We start from the raw sequence: 21,416 nt of genomic DNA on the forward strand, positions 1-21,416 counted from the left end.
GTCTGCATATAGTGGTGCACCTCTGGACAGCAGATCTGCCCCGAAGTTCATCACTCCTGGTACGTGCGTTGCTCTCAGAGAGAGGAGACGTCCGCAGATCCATAAGATCAGTTTGCGTGCCAGCATGTGTAACTGGAGAGAACGCAAACCCCCTTGGCGGTTTATATACGATATTGTGGTCGTGTTGTCTGTCCTCACGAGGACATGATGTCCTCTGAGAAAAGGCAGAAAGCGTTTCAGGGTGAGGACCACCGCTAAAAGCTCCAGATAATTTATGTGTGACCCATGGAGGTCTGTGATCCAGAGACCCCTCACAGGTCGACCTTCGTATATACCCCCCCAGCCCGTCAGACATGCGTCTGTGGTGACCACCTTGCGCGATAGGACAGCACCCATAGGCACGTCCCGTACTAGAAAAGTCGGGTGCAGCCAATGGCGCAGTGCCATTACGCATTTCATAGTGACCATCACTCTTCGCGCGCCATGACGCACGGGGTCCAGTCTGAGGGCAGCTACCCAGCGCTGAAACTCCCTCACGTGTAAGCGTCCCAGTCGTACCACCAGGATGGCTGACGCCATGAGCCCCAGTAACCGCAGACATGATCTGAAGAGAACATATTTGCGTAGCTGGAAATGAGCGAGGCAAGTCCTGAAGGCTTTCACTCTCTCTGCTGACAGGCGGGCTGTAAAGGGCACCGAATTCAGGCGTAGGCCCAGGAAGAGTACAGTCTGGGCTGGGGACAACATGCTCTTTTCTGTGTTTATTGCGGAACCCAGGTCGAGCAGGTGTTTTACGAGGACATTCGTCTGCGTAATAGCCTCTTGCTCCGACTGTGCGAGAAGGAGCCAATCGTCCAGATAAGTTGCCAGGCGAATACCCTGTTGTCTTAACGGGGCTGTCGCGGCTTCCGTACACCGTACAAACACTCGTGGGCTGAGAGACAGACCGAAGGGAAGTACTATGTACTCGTAACAGACACCCTGAAAGGCGAACCTCAGATATTTCCTGTGTGGATAATATACTGGGATGTGGAAATACGCGTCTTTCAGGTCGACTGATGTGAACCAATCGTTTTGGCGCACGAGATGCAACAGAGATGTGTGAGTGAGCATTCTGAATTTGTATCTTTTGAGATAATTGTTCAGAGCCCTCAAATCTAGTATAGGCCGAATCCCGTTCCCTCCCATTTGGGAACGAGGAAATACTAAAAGCCGCTCTGACTCTGTTCGGAGGGTATTATAGATATAGCCTTCTTGTCTAGTAGCGAGAGGATGCCCGAAAAGTGAGGGGGGGTGACAGCGAATTGGAGTCTGTAACCCCGTGTTATTGTCTTGAAAACCCAAGCAGAATCTGTGAGCATCCTCCACTTTTCGCTTCTCAAAGCGAGTGGAGATGTCACATCCCTGCCGCCTGCCCTCTGTGTCTTTATTTGTTGTGTTATGGGGCCCTCTAGTGTCTGAACACGGTGGTACCCCAGGTTGACAACCCCGGTCGACACTGCGCATGCACGTGGCGGTGATACCTTCACAGCCGTCCATCGTCCGCCTTCTGAGAGAGGTAGCAGCCACTCTTAGAAGGGGGTAGACGTCAGACTGTTTATTGTTTTTATTGTCTTTTCATTTTTATTGACTGCGCCCTTGGCTTTAAGCCTGGAAATGATAGTGGAAAATGATTTATTAAAAGACAATATTGATGACATGTGTTTGTGTGACTTAAACGAGCAGCGGAGCTTGCTGTCGTTGATGTTAAGTGCATTTCCCTCATGGCGCGAACTTGACATCACTCGAGGCGGCGGGAAGATGGGGAGATGGTTGCACCCTGGAAACACATGAGCATCTAACACTGGAACGTGTTCTGGAGCTGGAGAACAGGGAGCTTCCAGCTCTTTTATCGAGGAGAGGAGAGGAGGCTGTCAGGCCGCCTTCTTCTTCTTCTTCTTCGTCTGGTGGCTGAAAGTCTGGGCCGGCTGTGCCTGAGCGGCTGCTGCCGGAACCGGAGACTTTCTTGGCCAGCCCGTCCTCGCCTCGTGTCTGGGCTGGAGACCCGGGGCGGGCTGTGGCCTCTGCTGTTTCGGGATATTGAAACGGGCAGGACGTGAGGCAGCCTGAGCGAAGGACTGCCGCGGAGCCGTTGAAGGTGGCGGCTGGACCCTTCGGGGAAGACAAAGCTGGAGAGCCTCATCCTCCTTCTTTTTGGATTCACACCGCTGCTGCATCGAAGCTAGAGCGGAGCCAAATATGCCCTCGGGCACAATAGGCATGTCCAAGACGTCCTCTTTTTCCCGGTCTGGAAGGTTCGTCAGGGTAAGCCACCTGGCTCTCTCCTGTACCACCATTATCCCCAGTGCTTTGCCCGTGGCTTGGACTGCACAGCGCTGCACACGGAGGCAAATGTCCGTGATCGCTGCGATTTCGTCCCAAACGGCAGGCTCAGGTTTGACCGTCATGTCCTCGCAAAGCTCTGCCTGGTAGGCGGTCAGCAGCGAGGAGACGTTGAGCGCCCTGGCGGACAAAGCTGTGGCTTTATAGGCTCGTTTGGTCATTGCTGACTGGAAGCGGTCTGCCTTTGCCGGTAGTGTGGGGTTCCTGCTCGGTGCCGAAGCCAGCCGCGGTTAGAGGTGGGCTGCCACCAGCGGCTCCATGGGCGGCATGCGGAGCAGGCCGAGCTTCTCCATGCCGTCACAGTCCAAAGAGGAGGCACCCTGGATTGGGGCCTTGTTGCTGAGAGGGCGGTCTCTCCACGAGACCGACACCTCGTCCAGCATCTCTGGAAAGACTGGGAGAAGCTGCTTCCTCATCCTCGCTGCTTGGGGCAAGTTATTCCCCTCATAGCGAGATCTGGAGGTCTCCTTGGCCACTTCAGGCCAGGGGATGTCCAGCCTGGACGCAGCGCGTTGGCACACGGCCTGCAAGTCCATACTGAGGCAGGGTGAAGCTGGTGTGCTTTCGCCCGGGGGAGCGGACATCGCCTCCGGCTTGGCAGCCTGGGCAGATGAAACGAAGATGTCATCTTCGTGCTCATCCGAGTCGGATAAGAGGAACTCAGAGGCATCCTCTTCATCCTCCTCCATATAATCCAGCTGTAGGACATCCTCCGCGGGTGGAACCACGGTGAGGTCCAGTTGGGAGCCCCAGCTTGACACAGCGCGGGGCTCCGCTCTCGCGGCTCTTGCCGCCACCGGGCCCCAGCCTGACACGGCGCGGGGCTCCGATTCCGCGGCTACCGCCGTTGTTGAGCCCCAGCATGACACAGCGCTCGGCTCAATCTCCGCGGCGGTCGCCACCATGTCCCGATTGCCAGCCGGCGAATCAACGGACATGAAGGGGTCCTGTCCCGACAGGCTAGCTTGGCGCGCTAGCCGTCGGCGGAGGCTCTTGATGGTGAAGCGGGCACAATGCCTGCACGAACCGGGGGTATCGATAGCTTCCTGGGCGTGTTCCAGCCCAAGGAAGGACGAGCAAACCTGGTGTGAGTCCGTGCTCGAGATCTTAAACCCGCAGCCTCCGAGCCGAGCCTCCGAACCGAGCCTCCGACTCCTCTGGTGTGAGGGAGAGAAGGATCCATCCTCGTTTGCCGGTGTGGAGGGACAAGCTAGTAACAGGTATGTTACCGAGAAAAGAAATCCAACCTTATCGTTATTCCGAAAGGAAAAAACGACGGGGTAGATTCTTCTCCAAAAAAATATTAACTGGTGTGTTAATATCTTTCTTATCTCCGTCTCCTCTGGTGTGAGGGAGAGAAGAGTCCGTCCTCGCTCGCCATGGTGTCGGCGCGGAGGGATAAACTAGCAACAGGTATGTTACTGTTTGAAGAAAAAATCAAACCTTACCGTTATTTCGAAAGAAAAACGGCGGGGCAGATTACAATATTAACTGGTGTGTTAATATTTGTTCAAATCTTCTGCAAAGCAAAAAAGTAACCGGCAAGCGCCCGTCGACCGAATGTTAGCTTGGGTTCAGTCTGTGGACCGTTAAGCTAGCCCGGCTACTGATATTCGAGATGTGCTCTGAAGCGAGAAGAGGTGTTTGAATGACGCTGCGACGTAGCGCAAGCTACTTAAAGGGTGGGTGGATTCCCTGACGTAGACGTCAAGATCACCAGCCAATCAGGATTGGCGTAATGAGATTGATGCTTCTGTTTGCATACGCGTTGAGGCGCATCCCATAGTGAGACATCGAACGGAGTGTTATGAATGAGAACTGTAGTTTCCATAGTTTCCCCACAGCAGCAGACGCACACAATGACGTCCGCTGGCGCATCATAAACACGTCGGATAGTGAAAGTGCATTCGGATTCTCTAAAGTACCACAGTCTCTTCTCCTAAGTCCGTTTGAATTCTCCTATCCACTATCCCTTAACCCCATGACGTTTCACTTAGAGGTCAAGGAATAGGAGATAGGGTTAGAATTTAGGAGCTGATTTTTAAACTATCCGAATGCAACCAAGGAGACCAGTGCCACCTCCTCTGCCAGGGGTCTGGGTGTATGGGAGAAGGAATATGCTGTGGAGAGACTTTATGTTACGTCATGTTACCAGTAGTGTAGGCAGAAATGTACTTTAGGGTGGGCCTGTAAAAAATAGGGTGGGCCAGATTTTTCTTCTGCGCATCAGAAGCTAACAACGATCCCCGCCGGTAGCCTACCGGTGGCAGATTACTTTTAGAATACTTTCTTTTTCCATAACAGATGGGTATGTTTTGGTGAACAGGAGACACGTATTTTACTGTTTGAATGGCTTATCAAGAGCACAAACACAACATCTTGGTGTCATTCTGGACAGCTCTCTCATCTGCACCACACATAAAACTATTTCATCGTCATCAGAAAATGATCGTATCGTATCGTATAGATCGCTGCTAGATGAGGGCAGTGGGGGCTCTTCTTGGGGCTCTTCTTGGAGTCTAGCTTTTTTTTAAACCAAAGTTCATTAGTGAACTTTGAGCCATCATTTATTTTGCAGGCAGCTCTCTGCCTCTCTCACGTTATTATGGCGCGCCCGGAACCAACAATCAGTTTTTACCGTCAATGAGTTTGGTTCAGAGGATAACACATACAACATTAATTAAACTCGATATTTGTTCACTTGAATTTCACTTTAAATTCTTGGATATTCTCAATGGGTGAATACTTTTTTTTTTATAATAATAATTAAAAAAAATAAAAATAAAAAATAAAATGTTTTTTTAAATCACACCGAAGCTTTCTCAGGGTGGGCCAATGAGTAAACTGGGTGGGCCACGCATATACACAATGTACCCGCGACTGTTACAATCAGTGGTGTAGTGGGCGTTGGACGCGGGGGTATGCCGTACCCCCACTTATTTGGAGCATGATCTTTTTTTCAAGTCTAATAAATATAAAATCATTGCCAGTGTTATCAGTTGCAAGTGTGTATTTGTTGTAATAATGACGAAAACATAATACATTTCACAGTAATTAAAATAAAAAATAAAAACTATTTTCCTTAAAAAAGTATGATTCATACTGACCCCGCGGTCACTGACCATAGTCACTGACACACCCACGGTGAGCCAGCTCGCCACGTCCGCCGATTTTGCGGCAGCTCTTTCCCTCAAGAACGCTAACGAAACAGCTCTATAATGGCAGGCTAACATGTTTTACTTGACTTATTTTCTAAAAAGAATATAATTCACAAGAAGAAAGAGGCTAGCAGCACCGAAGCTACAAGTGAAGCTGCTAGTAATACATCATCAGAAGAGCCGCCTAAAGACGTGGATAATGCTAGCTAACGTGCGCGTTAGCTGCGCTAGCAACGTTCCCCTGGCTAGCTCAAGCTCACCTTTCCCAGAGGTATGGACGGAGGAGATGTGGCGGAGAAAACAAGAGGCATACCCGTGGATTGACTGCAAAGCTGGGAAACTGGGCTGCAAAGTGTGTTCATCCATTACGGATTTATCAGTCTTCAAAACCCAAGGTGTGTGTGTGTGTGTGTGTGTGTGTGTGTGTGTGTGTGTGTGTGTGTGTGTGTGTGTGTGTGTGTGTGTGTGTGTGTGTGTGTGTGTGTGTGTGTGTGTGTGTGTGTGTGTGTGTGTGTGTGTGTGAAAAGCAGCGCTGTCTGCTTATTTGCAATGTAGGCTAGGCCTAATCAGAATAATGTCAAGTCCAGATTCAATGTTGTTTGCATAAGTATGGCTATATTTTTCGTTTTGTTTATTCTGCTTAGTTGCAATACTGTAGCTTATGCAATTTAGGCCTATAAATTGTTTATGTAACTTATGTGCCAGTGTGTCCATGGTTTTGAGTCTGTGTGTGTGTTGAGCGCAGCGCCGTCTGCTTTTTGCAGTACAGTAACTAAAGTAGGACTAAGCATACCGGTAGTTTCTGTGGACCTGTCTGCCCGTTTTGTGAGTGCACTGCTCGCATGCGCACTTGTGTGGCATTGTTTGGGATGACCTAATTAAAATAGCGTCCCCCCAGTAAAAAAATCCCCACTACACCACTGGTTACAATGAAGGCTCGATAATCAGCTCACGGCATATGGTGCAGGGTTTCCCACATAGACTATACTTGGGCGGGCCGCCCAGGTATATTAACGGCCGCCCAAGTATATTTCGCGACCCATTTAGGTTTTTATTTTTATTTGTCCGTGACCACGACGCCATCTGCGATCGATTAACTTGTGGACAATGATCCCTCGCTCCCTTGCTCTGATCTCGCCTCCGTCTGGCCTGTTAAGTGGCCTGCCTCACACAGGGTGACTGGCTGTCCACATGATGTGGCCTGCCGACATGATCACATCAAAGCCCTTGATTGGTCTCTGTGTGTCATTCAAGCTCGGGATAACCTCAGCTCAGGTGAGGTAAAGGACTCTCTGAGTGTTTAGATAGTTAACTTAGTCTAAGTTCTCAGTGGGTCTCAAAAGGTGTGGTCACCTCATCATGTAAACACATATTTCCATTTGAGAGGGTAGTGATTGGTCTAATGGATAGTGAGGTGGGCTGAAGATCGGAAGGCTGTGAGTTCAAATCCCGCCAGGAACACCACCACTAGTGTGCCCTTGAGTAAGGCACTTAGCCCTTAGTTACTCCAGAGAGAATGTCCCTGTAATCGGTCATTATAAGTCGCTTTGGATAAAAGCGTCAGCTAAATGAAATGTAATGTGATTAGTAAAATATGCATGAATAAATAAATAAAAAGTTAACTAGGTGAAAAAAGGTAAGATACACTTTTAAAACTTGTTGAGAGAAAACTAGTCTTTGCTGCTGCCTCAAAGAGGAGCAGGGGGAGAGGATGGAGAGGGGGGAGAGGAGGGAGACAGGAGAGGCTGATTCAGGAGCACAGACACACTCACAACTATAAATTAACCAAAACTAAATTAATAAACAAGTTTCAGTGTTTTTTTCATATTGGAAATGGTATGTTATTGGTTATGGCCTTGATTTTATGATTATTGAAATGTATACAGTTCTGTTTAATATAGGTGTTTCCATAGATCTAGTCTCTTTATTTCCCCCTCAAAATGCACCAGATTGATGCATTTAACTCCAAAATAAAAAATAAAATCTTACCGGGGGGGCATGCCCCTGGACCCCCCTAGAGGATTTGAGGTCGACCCCCACTAAAAATCACATGGATAGGTTCCTAAATACATTTATAAATACATTTATCTTTTTAAATAGTAACCCATTTCCATATGTTCATGTGTGGGTAGTAGATTTAAACTATAGGGCTATCATTATGGACCCTGCCTGTACCTGTTCGCTCTGCCATCGCGTGAAGGGTCTGCTAACAAGCGACCAATAGAAAGGTTAATGTTAATGTTGTTGCACGTCACGTCACCTCAACCCCCCGCTACCACCACCCCCCCAAGTATATTTCAGATTTGTGGGAAACACTGAGGTGTAAGCAGGGGTAAAGTGCTATTTTTATAGGTGGTGTGTAGACCTCACATAAGGGGGTCCGGGGGCAAGCTCCCCCGGGAAGATTTATTTTTAAATATTGAAGTTAAAAGCATCAATCTGGTGCACTTTGAGAGCAAAATGAAGAGATGGATACATCTCTCAACACAGAACTGTAAACAGATTTACTATTTCTTTATGGATATTTTACAAATCACTCCCCTTTTACACTTTATAACTATAATGATCATATAAACGTGTGCCTCGGAAATAATTGTTTACATGAATGGTGACCAAAACGTTTGAGACCCACTGAGATAACACAGAGAGTCCTTTAGCTCACTGAGTCTCTCAGTCTGACAGGAGAGGACTCTCCTCCACTTTGTTGTTAGCGTAGCTCGCTAGCACCAGAAGCTAACATCAACGATCTCCGGTACCGGTGCGCTCTCTCTCTCGCTCGCGCACACACACAAAATGGCTCGTCCCACACACACACAGAGCCGAGCTTTAATGAAACACAGAGACCCAGACGTAATAGTACTGTACTGTATCATATTATTTTCGATTCAATAATTTTTCGAAATATGATTTTTTTTTTTTTTATAACCATTTTTCCTCCTGGTCTCTCGCGCCCCCCCCTGTCATGCCTCTGCGCCCCCCACTTTGAGAACCACTGCCCTATGGGCTTACCTCAGGCGGGGGTTCATTGGATTCATATTTGTATTAGTTTTTATTTCAGGAATAAAGTGGAACTTTCAGTATATTTGCTAATGACAGTGCTTTCATTTTTTATTTTATAAAACTTAAATTGAATTACACAAATAAATATTCTTCACATTATTTTTTCCTTGTGTTGTATTCTTGAACTGCAAAACAAATCTTCATCTTGTTTTGATACTTTGATGGTAGCCTACAATTCAACTGTGATGTTAGAAAAGGATTTGAATTGATTCGTGAAGTGTTGCATTTGTTTTGTCTAAAGTGCCGTTTGAAAACTCACAGTACAACTCGGACTCATTAATACATTTATTAAATATAGCCGATGTTATTCCATTCATAGCCACTCTTGAAATACACTTCATTTTTATTAATGTCATAATTTACAGAGAAAAAAACCCCATCATTGTCAACAAAGGGAAAGAAAAGACATGGATCAACATTGTTGGAGACAAACGTATTTCAATTTGTGAATGTAAGCTGGAGAAAAAGTAAAACACAGAAGCATCAATCTGAACAGCTACTGTACCAAAACAAGCTCAGGTCAACCGGTGTTTCTCTGCTCTGAAGCCTCTTACTGAGAAAATATTGTCGCAAAATAAGCACTTGAGTAAGTAGCGTAATCAACCTCAATGTGGGGCTTTTTTTATGCACACAAATGCAACACAAATTCAAATCACACAGGAATGGGAAGTGCTGCCAAACAGAGAGGGAAAGAGGAATGGCTCCTGTTTTTATTACATCCATCTCAGAGCGAAATACTTCTCTTCATGGGAGACCGGAACAAAGGAGATGAACAGACAGTTATAAAAAATGTACCAACTGCTCAAGGTAAGAAATCTATACAAACTTTACATAAAAAATCACGGACATTCTGTCTAGTAAAAACAAAGCGAAGCACTGACTATGAAAATCCAAAAATACAGCGATCTTCTAACAGGATGACTTATAATACAGGACATCACTGATGTCAGCTGCTTTACACAAACAAACCCCCCCATCGGCTTATTTATCAGTCCCACCGCGACAGAGGCTTCAGAAGAGGAGTGAAAATGTAATTCTGCTGGGTTTCAACGCCGCTCTTCATTGATGAAGACGAGGAACATACAATCAAAGTGCAACTAAAGAGACCGCTCTCGGCCTTACTTACTCATCTCCTTTTTCCTACAACTTAAGCACAGAACTGTTTAAAAAGGTGTGCTCCGTCTCATCAAATAGCTCGAACAGCATTTACCTATCATAGTTGTCTTTTGTTAAAAAATAGAAATATCTCTTGTGTAAAAAAATATCACAGGTGATTTATTTTTCTTTGAGTACAAATAGGGAAAAAAAGGAAATTCTTGGCAAATCTTTGTCTCCAAAAAAGTGACGATGGGTGGGAGATGGTATTTTCTAGGACATGGTGGATGTGTGGTGCTTTGGGATGAGCTCTGCAGGCGGTCAGTACATGGAGGGTGGGGGGGCGGAGGACCAACTGCAGTTTGGTTGGCTGTGTTGTGAGTCTTTTCTCTAAGCCGGCCTCCACCTCACATTTCAGCGTCTGTAAGTCTACGTCACAGCGCTCCTTCAGTTCTCCTGTGTTCTGGAAGGCTCCACCTCACTCTGGCCCAGCGCCTCCGCCTCCGTTCTGCACCTCTTGGCCGGCCGTTCCTGCGCTGCTGCTGCTGCTGCCGGGTCTCGGTGGTCCAGCGGGGGCTCCAGGGAGCCGTTTTGGTCGTGGCTGGGCGCGCTGGGTTGGCTGCAGCCGTTGGAGTTGCTGTCTGAAATGGGAGGAGGGGGAGCCTCCGCTGCCGAGTGTGAGGGGCCGTTGGACTGAACGGGCTCTGGTTTGACTTGATTCACCGGGAGGAGCTGAGCGCCGTCTACAGGGTGGACAGAATTGTGGCTGCCGATACCTGACAAAGACAAATGAAAGGTGAGTGACTTGAGATGATTCAATGGTTTGATTTGTCAATGATTGAAGAACCACAAATACAATTCAAATTGTTTCCACTGTCAAAAACCCAACAGTATTTTTTAAACCTGAAAAATGTGTGATCCCAGTATTATCCCGATAATGATCTAAATATGCTTAAAAGACAAGGCAATCACTTAACAGCTCTTTTGTCACAGTTAATGGGAATCATCTTCCAAAAGATCCCCCTTCATTCATAAAAGAAAAAGTACATTCATTTCTAAAAAGCAAAGCAACAATGAGTTAAAGCCTGAGGGGAGGATCGTGAGAAGAGAGAGTACATTAGGAGCAGGGGAAAATAAACATGAAATGGAATAATAATAATAATAACGAAAGTATATCATGCATAAAAAATGTTGTGTGCTCTTCTATCAGCACGGTGTGTTGGTCAGCTCACCGTTCTGGCTACTGCTGTCCTCCCTCTCCGAGTGGCTGGCGCTGCTGCTGGAGGTGGTGGGGGGGGGCGACGCCGCCCTGCTGGACGTGGCGCTCTCCGTCTCGTCCAGTAACCTGTCCATGTAGTCTCTGAGGACACACAGCGGCACACACAACGTCAACTCCAGATGTGGTTTCAAACACAGGCAGGCTGTGCTGGTCTGTCAGTGATTGCAGGTTATTCATCTTTAACTGGAATTGGGTAAAACATACGGAGTGCGTCCCCTAGTGTCCACCTGCATTTTGATGCTGTAGCTCAGCTGAGGCCGGCATTAGTATTAATATCTGCATCTCATCTATGAGTAGATTTCGAGGTAGAAAGAAAAACAGTTCCTAAATGTAAATGATCAGAACAAAGTCTGTGGATTACCTCGAGTAAGCGGGCGAGGATTTGTTTATTTTTAAAGAAGTTATGTGGGTCAGAGAGGACCTTTGTTTAAAGGTGGGGTAGGTCATTTTGGAGAAACCAGCTGGAGTGCGCTAGAATTTGAAAATACACAGCCGGAACAAATCTGCCACTTCCTTCCAGAGCCCCTCCTCCAACACACACTAACGCGCACATGACCAATGAGGGCACGAGATAAGTTTGTGCACAGATGGAAGGCTGACAGGCAGGTAGGCCATCCAGTTATTTTAGCCGGGCCGGCTCAGATGATTGGTCGTGCTTTTTACAGCGCTACTGCTTCCACGGATGACGTTTTTTATGGATTTATTGTCAAAGCACTTCAGATATTCATTGCTATCGGGATGTTAAGAGCATTCCATGGAATATAACAAAAAGTGTATCTCGAGCCGGTTTCTCAAACTTACCTACCCCACCTTTAAGCGTGTTGAAATGGTGAGCGAAGAGAGGACATTGCTCTACATTTTGGCTAATACAAGCTTTTTATAAACGCCAAGGATCTTAAAAAAGTATTTGTGCTTTTTGTCCCAGTCCTCACTATTCTATGTTTAATACAAGTAAAAAAAGAAAATGTAAAACATTTGAAGATCATACGGGAGAGAAGGCAGTAATCTTTACGGCTGATATCTCCTACACTCTGCAACTCACACCCAGAATACGGGGGGGGGGGGGGGGAATATGCCTTTTCTATCCGTTTTTTTTTCTATTTGTTTTTTTGTGCCCATTTTCATTGTCATTTTGTGTCTCTTTCTAATCCCTTTTTATGTCTAAATTGTGTCTGCATAAAGAACCAACCACCAACTGACTTATTTTTGCTGCACGATCAAGAGCTAACCATGTAACCCATTTAAAGTAACCCATACTGTACATACATCAAATCTGCACTGCACACTCACATGTAAATAGATCTTAGTTAGTTACTATAGAACTTTTTCTATTTTTGTATACAAATCTGTTTTTCCCGACATGGATAAATAAAGGTTAACAAACATTTCACTTTTTTTCATAATACTGCAATATTAGACAACAACCAACAGGACCAAACACATCAACCTGAAACAGGAAACCACGATTACATTCAGAATTGACCCACAGCTGTATATATATATATATATATATATATATATATATATATATATATATATATAAGTTTTAAACTTACGTGACACCGGGGTGAAGGTTGTATTTCCTTTTTCCAAGTCTGGTTTGCTGTGCAAAGAAATCATAACGCTCAGACTTCTTCCACATGTAATAAAAGGCCACACATTCTCCTACAGACCTAGTTCTCACCTGAAAGATTTAATTCAGCAGACATGAAATAATAATTATTACCATCGTCTGAAGAGATATGTCAGTACAATTTCAGAGAAGAGACAAATCAAATGATTGCTTTGGACGATGACAAATGATGTACGGACACTAAATACACATTTGATTTGTCTCAAAATGCAGCAAGGTTGATTCCAACCCTGAGCATGACACAGACACAGCAAACACATCAACAAACATATGACAGATTGAAAACAGAAATGGTTCATTAAGGTGCTTTTTAAACACTTCTTACCTTGTTGGCCTGTACTAAATGAAAGTCTTTGCCGTAAGCTTTTAATCCTTGTTCAAAGTTTCTACATTCCTCTTCAGTCCAGACAGATAGCTCTTCTGTTACAGAAAAAAACAGAGTTAATCCTCAGTTTCTCTGCAAAATGAGGATGGTTAGTTTTCATCTTTGACTTGCAGATATGTTGATGCATGTTAACAGTTTAAACACAAAGTTCTTTAGCGGCTGAAAGTTCCATTTGATCCAGGAACAGCACACAGGGGCCCTTTCAAGTCATTTTAGATCTCTTTGTGGGACATTATGGGTCTCTGCAGTTCTTTTGTGTCTCTTTGTAGTACTTTGAAGTCTTTTTGTCGTCATTAAAAAAAAGTTAAAGCCTTTTATTGTCATTATACACAGAGTATAACGAGATTCAGAGTGCAACTCTGTCCCGGTGTGCAAAAAATACAAACACATACATAACACTAAAAAACACGGCAATAGGACAGACAACATAAACAATCATACGGGGGAATAAATAGTTAAAAATATTGATATAAAAATAGTATATAAAGTGCATTAAAAGTGTGTGTATGTGTGAGAATGGTTACAGTTATTGCATTATGTGTGGTGGTTGAGCAGCCTGACGGCCCAGGGGTAGAAACTGTTTTTGAGTCTGTTTGTCCGTGACTTGACGCTCCTGTATCTCCTCCCAGAAGGCAGGAGAGAGAACAGTCTGTGACCTGGGTGAGAGATGTGCTTTATTATTTTGTTAGCTCTGTTGCGGCAGCGGGAGGTGGAGGTGTGTTCCAGAGAGGGCAAACATTTGTGTTTTGTTGTAGTTATTTGGTGTCTTTTGGTAGGATTTCTCTGTAGTCGTGTCTCTCTGCGGTCATTTTGTGTCTCTTTGTAGTTGTGTTGGTTCAGGGGTTGTATACTGTAGTGGTCTACCAACCAAGGAACCATGTTGCATGAGAGAAGAGTGAAGCTCAATATGTGAATGACATTGAGGCGTGATAGTGTACTTACCTCTGGCTGCTTTTACATTAAACCGTAGTCTTCTTAAAGCTTCCTCTGTGTCAAAGTCACATTTCACTAGTTCATACAACGCCTGCAGGGAAACAAACAAGCTAACGTTAGCCATGCAAAGAGCAAAAGACATGTAAGACGTCTTAAATGTTGTGTGACAGTTTTCTTATCAGGAAACAAACCCATGAAAAGACCAACAACATATTAGTCAGTCTCTCAACACTGTCCGTAGCCCCGAGCACATTCTTTCCTACTCCAGGTGTAAATCTTTAAAGTGTTCCTTTTGTATAGGCTTAGTACATCATTACAGCAGCTAGGCAAGGAGTCTTTAGCCAACATGACTCATATGGAAAATACAAATAAAATATTTCATAAACTTCATTGGGCATGAACGAGTGCAGAAGCTCACTGATGTGTTTCTGGACAACAATGAAGATCTATGTCGAAGATAAATAAGTAGCGTGTAGTCATCCAAAGGAAATGATGTATATAAATTGTTAGGGCTGCTCAATTAATCATATTTTAATCGCAATTACGATTTTGGCGTGCAACGATTATGAAAACAACATAATCGAAATAAAACAATTATTTATTTAAAAACATTTTTTTTGGTTTTTCAGTTGAATTATACTTAAAGTTCAGGGTAATCAACTGTTAAAAACATCAACATTTTTTTTCTTTCAATAAATGGATGTTTTCAAAGTAAATGGATAATGGTTTTTAATAATCGTGATATCAATTATTGACCCAAATAATCGAGATTATTATTATTATTATTTTTGCCATAATCGAGCAGCCCTATAAATTGTATCTACTCTTAAACTATCCAATGTGGTGAGGATATCTCTGATTTACAAAATCAACCACACTCTACCTGGATGCCGACATGAATTATAAATAGACATCAAACTGCTTTTTTAGCAACATATTAAATCATTTTCTACCAAATGATGCAATACTGAAATGATAACAACAGTCTCATAGGTGAACAGCATGCACGGATCATGAATGGTCCATTCATGATTTCCAAAAATGTTGAAGCTGTCGAGGGGATGAGCAAGTAGCTACATTTCAACAAAAAAAGTTAGGCTGTTGACTAGATATGCCAAATCTGATATGATCACACTCAGAGCATATCAAGCTGTTTTAACACCAGCACCCAACCGACCAATAAAGAGAGCCAATCCAAAGTGCCCAAAATGTTAAAATCCAACTGAATCCAACCCACATAATACATGTAATGTTATGCATTAAAGAAGCCATTGCCAGGACTGAGAACTAGAAGAAGAGACACTGAGACCCCATTTACACGGGAACGCAAAAACGAAAACGAACCGAATACGATATCAAAAAAGTCTTCCGTTCACACGAGACCGCTCGAAAGCGCTGGAGACGCTGTAGTACATATGCAGGGCCTGTAAGTGGCGCTGTACTTCTGCCACAAATTACACCAAAAGCAGCGAAGAAGACCCCCGAGCATGGTTGCATGGTTGCCCTTCTGTTTATTCTTCGCGGTGGATTTGGCAACATGTAGTTCATGTAATTCTCCATGTCCACTTGAGGCTGATGGTTGTGGTAGAGGAGCTGTAGGTGTTGCACCAGCATCTATAGCATGGTCAGTAGCAGTAGCCATAGGAAAATTATCGTATAGGACGTACACAGGGAGCCGTTTGGCCCCCCAGAGCTTTCCGTCCGCAGATCTATCCACCTTGAGACCCGTTATCGTTTTAGGGGTCCGTTTCCGTTACGACCTTGTGTGAATGAACGGGCTATACGAAAGAGAAAAGTAGCGGATACAACCGTTTTCAAGTATACTACGTCATCGAGTGGCGCCGAAGGACTGTTTAAATGCCCAGCATTCGGCGCCACTCGATGACGTAGTATACTTGAAGTAGTGGCTCTGCAGCAGGTATACTCGACATTGAGAAACGGCCTCTCTGTATGTCAGGGTATTAACACCTTCTTAAAATAGCTAATTCAAAGACTTTCCAGGCCAAATTCTCACAAATTCAAGAACCCAACATAATATATATATATATCATATAGTTTGAGACACGGATCAAAGTTATTAACCGTTAGTTCTCATTCTGAAAAGGATTTGTTCTAACACACTTTACTTCTCACAGACAAAAAAGAGAGAGGCTTAAAATGAGTGAGCACTTCTAAATTGTGCTGCTGTGTAAAAGTAAAGGAAGACTCTCTTACACAGCACATGAAAAAAGACAAGAGAGAATTTGGAGGAACAAGAGCATATCGATAAACCAACCAAAAGGTGTCAGCTCTATAAATAACATATATCACGTTTTGAATATACAGACAATAGCATGATGACTTTGCAGTTTTACAGTTTTGGTCTTTTCATGGGATTTGTTCAAAGAAAGACAGATATAGACTTTGTCACATGCTTCAGATGTATCACCTGTTCGTTGTCTTTGATGTGGCTTCCCTCTGGGATGGCGTCCACTCCCTTCTCCTCTCCTGTCCGCCGCGACGCCTCTGTCAAGAACTCCACCACTTCGCCTTCAGGAAGACACTCTGGGTTCCACAGCATCTGGTCATCGTTTTCATAAACTGGAGGGTGAATTTATGGAAAGTTGTCAATGCAATACAGTTCTTTTAGACCCAAGAGAGACTGCAGATGTTGATAACAAACATCAAGTTTACCTTTTTCATTGTCTTTGTATTTAGACAGGCCAACAGGAGTTTCTGCCTGATACATGGAACCCACCATGATCTCCTGTTGGGAATAAACACATATTAGACAGGCTGACAATTACTTCATCATTTACTACAAATATAACCGGAAAAGTATACTCTGTTTCAGAAGTTAATTAGTATTTCTGCTTAGTGGAGTTTTCCCTTTCCTGTCGTGTGTTTTAAAGGTTTTTGTGCATGTAAATCCCAAAGTTCCCTCCAGAGGGAAATCGTTAGTAAATTGGCCTCACATTGAAAAACAACACATTTGTAATGCTCCCACATATTTAATTATACGGTTAAAAAAACCGTATAATATAATAATCTTCTAAAGAGTCATTGTGCCTACTGAGAACATTAACATGTGATACTTGAAGCACATTGAGCTTAGAAAACGTAATAACTTAACATTTTCAACTCAGGACGTTTACTTGAAATGGAGTATTTTGAGATCATGGTATTTGCTATTTTACTTAATTAAACCATCTTTCTTATCCGGTATATATCTTTTTTTTAGTGTAGTTTAAATTAAGCCGTAATTGAACCTGTATCCCACTCTGAAAAATAAAAACATCTCACATACCTTTTTCCAGTCTTCCGATGGAACATAGTCCTCATCTTCATCTGACTCATCCTCTGCATCATTATTACCTGAGGCACAATGTGATATCCGTTTAACCAGCTAAATCTCAACCAAAGAAAGAAAGAAAAAGATGAAGAGAAGACGATGAAGATGGCACGTACTTTCAAAATATTTCAGTTTCTGGGGTCGAATGAGTTCTGCTGTGCCCAGCGTCCTGACTGGTCGCGTGCGGACTTCAGATGTTATCTGGGACTCATCCCCCTGTCCCGATGACATCTTACCTCCATCACCCTGTAAAAACATACACATCTAGTTGCCAACAATGCTGAAAATACAAAAACAGTCAACACAACTAAATATTTAAAATGTATGGGAATGATATCATTGAAAAGATGCTCAAGACAAACAGACTTACTTCATTTCTTTTTAACTCGCCGGTGCTTCTACTGCTTTCATCGTTGTCTAGGTCTTCTTCCTCATCCTCTTCGTCATCGTCATCTTCCTCCTCAAGCTCTTCGTCTTCGTCATCATCATCTTCTTCATCTGCGGGCGAGCCGCCCCCATAACCATAGAGACTCAGCAGCTGATCAATGGGCATGTCTCCTTCCTGTTGGCAGAAAAGTCACATTTAAAGTCACAGTAAATTAAAATAAAGTTACAACGAATCATTTGATGAGTAAACAAATCACTGTGGTGATTGGATATAAAAAGAGGCCCTATTATCTCCTCTCCTGTAGTGTGTTATAAAGGTTTTAGTGCATGTAAATGGTCTACAAAAGGCTAAAATCCCTGTGTTCCCTCCAGAGGGAGTTTCTCTCCAAAACACTCCCCCCCCACCCCGGGCCTGAAGCGCCTCTATTGGACTTATTTGTTTACTTCCATAACATAGTGACATCAATATGTAACATCCACGCTTCTATTGGCTAGCGCTACAACACATTTGACGTGATAGACTTAGGTCAGGGACATTGCAAAGTGCTTGACCAATCACAACCGAGTCGGCCAGCTAACCAATCAGAGCAGACTGGGCTCTGGTTTCAGACAGAGGGTGAAAAGAGGTGCTGCAGCACAGGCAGTATGAGAACAATAAAGAGCTTTTTGAACATTAAAGTCACTAAATACAAATATGAACCTGAAAATGAGCAGAAAATGCCCTCCTTGAAATGTCAGGATTGGGGGCTAAGTTAAATTGTCAAGAGCTTACTGAACCTCACAGCATTTTATTGTTTTTCGGACAGGGCTGAAAAAAACGAATACAAGTGGAGCCTGAAACTCACGCGTGCAAGATCCTCGATCTCGTTGGTGTTGGTCTCATCTGACGTCTCCATCGATTCTTCTTCCTCCAGGGTGCGTTCATCATCAAAGTCATGGACGAGCATGTCTGCTGATGGGTCGAAATCATGGTCAGCGGCGACTGCTGAGCCTCCTACACAAGGAAACACAAAAATGAAAGCAATATTGCAAAAGGTGACTGAATTGGACATTTACTTGTAGTATCACTGTTTATTTAGTTTGAATATATGTATATGTATATAACAGATGTGTTAAGGCATAGGGTTGTGAATACAGATGAAATCTTTGCATGCAATAAGCTACTGGAAATATTCATTTTCTTATTTGATAACTGTAAACATTCAGCAACAGATATTTACATATACACATATTGCAAATTGTCTATAGTTTCTTTCTGATATTCAATGCACGTTTCATCATAATCCAGGGGAAAATAAGCCATTCGTAAGAACCTTAGAAAACTGATGCAGGGTATACACACTATGACCATTTATTTGGTAGTATGCATATTGTGAAATATTAACATAGGTTTGCAAAATAAGATTATTTGTTTCAACAATCATGATTTTAAATGTGTTTTATCATTGTTTATAAACAATTTTGGCAACAAAAAATAATAATCAACCTATTTTTAGAAGTCGTTAATAACATACATAAATAATAAATTAATGATATTACAGAGCTCATTAATTCTTCAACAATCAATTAATTTTGGATAATGGCAAGTTCTAATTCTGAGTTTGACCAACATTTTATTTTTTAAGAATCCTATTGAACACGTACTATTAGGTGCACGCTAACAACAACAACAACAAAAAGGCTCCAACGTTATGTACCTGGGCTCGAATTCCCGAGGGAGGGCTGGAAAACAAAAACATAAATAAAGTTAAAAGACAGCTTCAAAATATCTTACGTGTTCCTATAACATTACAATTGCACAGGGCTTAGTGCTGTTGATAACTGGAGCAAGTTACTCTGACACACAGAGCCAGATGTGAGTAAAGAAAAAGCGCGCTCGACCCTGTGCCCCGAATGCAGTTCACTGAGAAAAGAAACAAAGAAAACTGTCACCACTTCCAAAGCATCTCGATATTAAACCAGGTACAGTGGTGCTTATCGCCTGCATTCAACCACAGTTAGCTTAACAGACCGGCACTTACTGTGTTAATGTACTTACTGGCTAACTCACATACAAATAGAAAGCTAAATCTCCTTCAAACGTTAAGCTAACGCGTCCAACTTACGCTTGGCATCAACTGCCTGTGAATAGTGACCGGGAAAAGATACATAAAACACCTCCAAACACCAAGCTGCTGCTACATATCTAATTAAAAGCGTTAAAGTGTATAGTTCAGTATTCTTAAACAAAACCGAGAAGTAACATCGCTAATGCCGCAGCTACCTTCAGGCTAGCGCAGCTAACGTTAGCTACATCCGAAGTTTACTAAACATCATTCTGTGAAGAAATTGGCAAAATATAGCAACGTAAACATGTGCTTCTTAATTTCGTGTATTAAAGCTACATCACGCAAACTATGAACACGTTCGACCGAACCGACTATTTTGCAGGATACATTTATTTCCCCCGAATATTTATTTCACTTTCTTACCTCCGCCATGTTTGCAATCCTGCAGGGTCACGTCAGGGGTTAGCGGCGGTCCCCGGATGTAGAGCCCCGCCCACCTGCAGTATTAACACCAGAATGCTCCTAAACGCGGATGATGCAGGGACATGATGTGGTGGGCCAGTGTATGTTTTGGTGATTGGATTTTCTTTTCACAAAATGATATTAAAAAAACAAAATACGAGTGGATATTTGATTTTTGTTTTAAAATTGAAGAAATAAACTTGAAATACAAGGCTTTGTTCTTTATCATGGTCCAAAAAGTTATTAATTAAACTTAAAAAACGGGATGATTTTCATGTTCTACCTCTCAAAACAAATAATAAAATCACTTGAAAACAGAAACGAAAAAACGCCCGTTGTTTCATACTCTGCTACCGGAAGTAGCTGTTTACAAAATAAGAGCGCAGATCAGTTCGGTCCTGTGTCGGCCGTGAAACACTGCGGTCAACTCAGCAGTCTCTCGCGTTTGCTTGTTCAAATCAGCAGCTCTTAATTTACGGTAATCGCTGTGAAGCGGCACTGACGCTTTGATGAGTGATAAACGTTTTTTTTACCATTAGTTTTTTTAAGGAAATTGATACTGTTGGACTCAGTAGTAGTACGCCTACTAGCAATACAATTAAGTACTTTTACTGTTTAATTTGTAAGGAATACTCTTGTCAAAGTCCCCTACTGAGAACAAAATCAAGCCACTTCTGCTAAGTTTGATGAGCGATACAAATATATTTTGTCATGAGCTCTTAATGATATTGATATTGTTTGACTCAGTACTAATTAAACTACTACCACAACTACTATGAAGTACTTTTACTTTTACTATGTATTTTTTCAGTAATACTCCTCCCCCTCCTGAGTACAAGAATGCATTTTGTCCTGCTATTTTTGATGAGCACCCTTTTAAGGCTGCAAAACAGGCATTGTTACTGTATGTCTTTGGAGAAATTACACAATAAATGGCCCAGAATTGTACTTTATAAACTGTGAATCTTGTGGTGCTTGAAAAAATAAGCCAAAGGTGATATAGGCTTTTTTTTGTTGCAATATTTATTAAAATATCACTAGTTATCCTAATAAATCACTATCTGAGGATAATACAAGCAAACATAAAACGTTATTTATCTAGAGAGCCATTGAAAAGCATGAATAATTGATCCTCCTGCAAATCTTTTCATCTGCTAGGCTATTAATAAAGTTTCCACGTATTTTCACGCAACTTTCTGTAAAGAATATTATAAAACAATTATTCGTTATATTTTAAAAGTGTTGCTAAAGACTACATCAATA

At 43.1% G+C, this 21,416-nt stretch overlaps 1 protein-coding gene across 2 annotated transcripts; it reads right to left on the reverse strand.

The window, feature by feature from the left end:
- Positions 1-8,871: 8,871 nt before the first annotated feature.
- mier1b (mesoderm induction early response 1b, transcriptional regulator) lies at positions 8,872-20,243 on the reverse strand. Of its 2 annotated transcripts, none has more exons than XM_034215400.1 (13): positions 20,115-20,243; positions 19,341-19,365; positions 18,489-18,637; positions 17,627-17,818; positions 17,373-17,502; positions 17,212-17,279; positions 16,599-16,671; positions 16,354-16,505; positions 13,935-14,016; positions 12,933-13,027; positions 12,531-12,577; positions 10,928-11,055; positions 8,872-10,471 (listed from the first exon to the last, which is right to left on the reverse strand). In XM_034215400.1, exons 1-13 carry the CDS (start codon positions 20,121-20,123, stop codon positions 10,143-10,145), a joined length of 1,479 nt encoding a protein of 492 aa, XP_034071291.1. In that variant the 5' UTR covers positions 20,124-20,243; the 3' UTR covers positions 8,872-10,142. The 2 variants fall into 2 exon arrangements, with proteins under 2 accessions (XP_034071291.1, XP_034071290.1); XM_034215399.1 differs by having other exon boundaries at positions 12,531-12,658.
- Between the last annotated feature and the right edge of the window lie 1,173 nt (positions 20,244-21,416).

This window comes from Gymnodraco acuticeps, unplaced genomic scaffold (genome assembly GCF_902827175.1).
Source record: "Gymnodraco acuticeps unplaced genomic scaffold, fGymAcu1.1, whole genome shotgun sequence".
Taxonomy (NCBI): domain Eukaryota; kingdom Metazoa; phylum Chordata; class Actinopteri; order Perciformes; family Bathydraconidae; genus Gymnodraco; species Gymnodraco acuticeps.